Source organism: Brassica napus, chromosome C9 (assembly GCF_020379485.1).
Source record: "Brassica napus cultivar Da-Ae chromosome C9, Da-Ae, whole genome shotgun sequence".
Taxonomy (NCBI): Eukaryota; Viridiplantae; Streptophyta; class Magnoliopsida; order Brassicales; family Brassicaceae; genus Brassica; species Brassica napus.
This window is the reverse complement of record NC_063452.1, coordinates 20,111,108-20,116,089: the sequence shown is the minus strand read 5'-3', so window position 1 is coordinate 20,116,089 and position 4,982 is coordinate 20,111,108. Positions and strand designations below refer to the sequence as shown.

At 36.8% G+C, this 4,982-nt stretch overlaps 1 protein-coding gene across 1 annotated transcript; it reads right to left on the bottom strand.

Moving 5' to 3' along the window:
- Positions 1-3,969: 3,969 nt before the first annotated feature.
- Positions 3,970-4,982, bottom strand: LOC106362908. The gene is made up of 2 exons (XM_013802736.1): positions 4,703-4,982; positions 3,970-4,589 (listed from the first exon to the last, which is right to left on the bottom strand). The coding sequence occupies exons 1-2, from the start codon at positions 4,980-4,982 to the stop codon at positions 3,970-3,972; spliced, it is 900 nt and encodes a 299-aa protein (XP_013658190.1).

Below are 4,982 nucleotides of genomic sequence, written 5' to 3'. Positions count from 1 at the left end.
ATTTTTAAGTAATTAGCATTTTTATTTATTTTTCCTATATTAATGGGTAAATATAGAAAAAGGAAAAAAAAAACTGAAAACCCTAGTGAGTAGTAAAAAACCCATGAAAAGTTGTTTTTGGTTTTCGTGTTAATAAAAAGGTTATTTGAAAAAACTAGTTTCCATATATTTTAGGGAATCCATTTTTTTGAAAATCTTGATTGGATGAAAAATAGATTTTGAAGAAACAAAAACCAAAAATTAATCCAAAATCTACAAACAATCAACCTCTAAGGTTTTAATTTAAGTTTGACTGTCACAACTTTTGACTTAAAAAAAAAAAGAAGTGGCTTTAAAAATAGATACAAATCTGAATTTGCGGCTTTTAAAATAATAGATCAAGCGAAGAAAAAAATCAGTTATATTGGCTTTGGGATTTTTAAGGAAGGTTTTTTAAAATTTAGAGGCCTTAAATCCTGATTGGAATAAACCTGACTTTAAAGACTTTAGAATTAGTTTAAAGGCTTTAAAGTCTTTAAAGTAAAAAAACCATAAATCATAAATTCTCAATCCTTAATTTATACATCTACCGATCGAACATTTGATCATATATAAAGAAAATGACTACGGAACTCATAAAACTAAAATTTGCAGTCAAAAATCAAGAAATGCATCCAAACATCATACAACTAAAGAAAGTAATAATCATATTTTAATAAAAAATTACAATCCAAAAAAATCATTATGGTTAGGATAAAATATACATCATATAGATACCATATAACAAAAGGCGAGACTGTGTAACACCTGTTAGGTAGAGTAAGGATTGTGGGGCTTTTGTTTATGGATGGATGGGGTATGGATGGGTGATGAGTGGATGGATTACTCGTGGATGGGTGATAAGTGGTTAGAGGTTGGCAGGTTGCGTGGATGGGTCACTAAGGGGAATGCATCGAGGTCTGGGTTTCGAATGGAACTACCATTGTTAGGTTTAACAGATATGTACCCCGGTGAAGTACTACAGCGTTGTGTCGTAACTTTAATTTTGAACAGTGATCGAGAGAGGGCACATTTAGGGGACACACAAAATGGTGGCGGTGAGATTGAGGAGATGGTAAAAACGATATTAGACACAAAGTATCCCATATCGGATGTTGCAAGGGATCCTTAGTAATATATAAGGTAGATGAGTCACTCCACTTATCACCAATTGGTTTTAGGTTGGAAGTTCATCAATCTTAACATGGTATCATATCCCGATCCATGTAGTCCAACCCGATCCACATCGATCTGGCCCAAAGTTGGCCCATCGATTCTTGTCCGAACATTCCGAGATTGACGCTCAAAGAGCCATCATCTCGAGGGGGCGTATTAGTCACAAAGTGTTCCACATCGGATGTTGGAAATGATCCTTAGTAATATATAAGATAGATGGATCACTCCACTTATCACCAATTGATTTTAGGTTGTAAGCTCATCTAGCTTAACAAACGAAGCCTCATCTTGTATAGATTGTGAAATTTAAGTGCCCTTAAAGAAGTTGAAGCTGAATCAGAACTTTGTTCGCCGGTTTCGAAGTGGAAGCACCGTAGATTTCTAGAGTTTTGATGTGGCATAGATTTAATTTCAGGGAAAAATTACAAATTGAAACACATAGAAATTGAAACAAAAAGGATTAAGGTGTATTTTCAAGAACCAAAGTTGTTTATTTCATGATTTTTTTTGTTGAATTCACATGTATGAATCGAAAAGAATATACGAGGTGAAATGTATTAGAGATGTGGACAATTTGATAAACAAAAAATATAGATTTTAACTTAAGTGTGTTTAAGGTTTACACCAAAAAAAGTGTGTTTAAGGTTGTAAGTACTGTGTAATTGAAGATTGGAAAAGTGTGTGTGTGAAGGTAATATTCTCCATTTATAGGGAAATCATGAATCATCTTATTCAATCAAATCAATCGGGGAATCCCTTCTTTTACTTGCCGATAATAATATCGTAGGATTGAGAAACCATGTTAGGATTGCCCATTCCCACTGAAGGTCAAGTTCAAACCAAACTCACTGAGTTAACTTGGTATGTTCTATTCAATTAGAATGAAACTTTTCCAAGCTGTACTTCTTCCTTGTCAAGTGTTGTTGTTCCTGTCAGAAAGTTCAAAAAGGAGCATCAAACACGGTCAAATTCAAACCCAACTTACTGAGTTGACTTGATATTTCCGATTCAATTTGAATGACACCATAAATGTCAACAGAAAAGAGATGAGAGAGAAAGATGATTTGAAACACAGAGAAAAGAAATAAGCTGTGAAAAATGATTTTTCATAGATTAAATAATTTATATCGGGGTAAGAAGTATATTAAAATGTTAAATAGTGGTCGAAAAATACTTGGATAGTTCTCTAATTATGATTCAAAGTTTGTTAACAGAGTGCAATGTGCCATAGAAGATCAAATTAGAAAAACAATTCATTGGATTGATGATTAGATAATAACAAAGTGTGGATTAGAAGATTTTCACACAGGACAGTAAAAATTGAAGTACACATTACAAACAACCGTTTTTAGTACCTCACACAAAGGGACATTGAAATTGAAAAGAAAAGAAAGATCAAACAAACCATATGTTACATCTCATTTGATCTTTTGGTGACTCGCATTGATCTTCTTAACTCTGGCTCTGGCTCTGTTTGAGTACTCATTGGTGAGGATGATTACTCCTCATCTTCATTTCCTTCTACGGCACCTTCACTACTACGGTTCTCTTCCGTGTCTTCACCTTCTTGTATTCCATTATTCCCATACTCTCCAAACGATAGCTTAAAGATACCCGACTCATTCGAAGTCTCGTTGGTTGAGCTTCTCCAATTCCACCTTTTGTTTTCATCAAACACAACATCTCTACTGACAGATATCTCTCGGTACATTGGATCAAAGAGTCTGTATGCTTTGGACCCTGGCTCTGTTCCTAAGTGAACAAGAGTTCTTGTGTGATCATCCAGCTTTCGTAGGTGTGGTTTATCAACTTTGGCATATCCTAAACACCCAAATACCTTAAGATGCTTGATATTTGGTTTTCGACCTTTGAGGGCTTCATATGGTGTCATCGACTCAAGAAATTTTGTTGCTACCCGGGTTATGAGATAGGTGGAGTGTCTAACTCCTTCTCCCCATATATAGTTTGGTACACTCATGTGCTTGAGTATACTTCTCGTCATTTCCATTAGAGTTTTGTTTCGACGTTCAACCAGTTTGTTTTCCTGTGGAGAATATGGAGCAGTTAGGTGTCTATTTATGCCTTACGTCTCGCAGAATATCCTGAACTCGTTTGAAGTGAATTCACCTCCCCTAGCAGTCCTTGGAGTCTTTATACTCGATTTTGTTTCCTCTTCAACCACTCTCTTAAATATTTTGAACTTCTCAAGAGCTTCATTTTTCTCCTTTAACAGAATTGACCACATATATCTCGAGTAATCGTCAATAAGAACAAATATATACATGTTCTTACCGACTGTGGGAGGTGTAATGGGTCCGCATAAGTCGCCGTGTATTAGCTCTAACGCTTGTGTGGCTCGGTATGGCGTAGAGTTAGGGAAATGATGTCTGGCGTGTTTTCCAAGTAAACAAGAAGCACATGTTTCATTCTCTATCTTCAGGTTTGGTAACCCTATCACCAGTTGATACTTCATCATCGCTCGCATGGACTGTTTTCCTATATGCCCTAACCGGGCATGCCATATAGTTGACTCTGTTTGTGTAGCTGCATGTAGGCACTTGATCTCGATGATATTTATGAGGACTTTATAAAGTCTATTCTTTGATCTATTTCCTTGTACTATAAGCTTCCCTTCTTTGTCACAAAGTGTGAGGTGTTATTCCTTCATCCTTACTTCACAACCAGCCTCAGTTGCTTGTCCAAGACTAATGATGTTATTCCTAAGATCCGGTATGTAATAGACATCAGCTATGATCTTCTTATCTATGCTTTGACTTACAAATAGTATTGAGCCCTTTCCCTTGATGTGTCTATTCTCGAGTCATCTCCGAATCTAACCTTCCCTGTTACCATCTCATCCATCGTCTTGAAGTAATCATGTCGGCCCGTCATATGATTACTAGCCCCATTGTCTAGATACCACACCTTGTCACAATCTGAATTTGCCTCAAACTCCTTAGGTTTTACATTCTTCTCATTCAGATATACCTCTTCACGCATTAGTAGTCCATCTGCCTCTTGTGTTTCGTCGGTTTTGTTTTCATAAGCCTCTTGCAACTTGAGTAATCTGTCCGGAAAACTAGATGCAAATTTTCCCTTCTTGTCACAGTGAAAACACATTATCTTTGATATATCAAACTCACGGTATGATCTTCCTCGACCACGTCCTCCTCTTCCATAGAACCTACCGCCTTGTCCTCTGTTTTTGTAGTCTCCACCGTAGTCTTGATTCGGCTGAGTATACTGATTCTCCGAGTTTGTGAGCATCAGTTTGCTTTGATCTTCATGACCTTCGTCGTCATCTTCTCTTACACTTTCTTCATATGCTTTCAAACGACCAATGATATCTTCAAAGCTTGTTACCTTAAGGTCAAGGACTTGCTCGAGCGATCCCACTATATGTATGTATTTTTTCTAGGAAGACTTTTAAGAAAAAAATTCACTAGCTTCGATTCTTCAATGTTTTCTCCTAAAGCCGCAGATTTTGATGAAATTTCAGAAAGCTTGCCGACGAAGTCATCGATAGTTTCGGTTTCCTTCATCTTCAAGCGATCAAATTCTGCCATTAGGGTTTGTAATCGAGCTTCTCGAACTCTATCTGCCCCTAGGTGTCTTGATTTTATGGCATCCCAAACCTTCTTCGCTGTGTCCTGTTTCACGACCTGCAAGATAAGTGCTTCTGGAATGGACTGAAAGATGAGAGCTACAGCCACGTCGTTTTTGTTGCTCTTGTTTGTTTCCTCCTCCAAGATCTCCCATACTCGATATAGCTTAAGAAGAATTTTCAT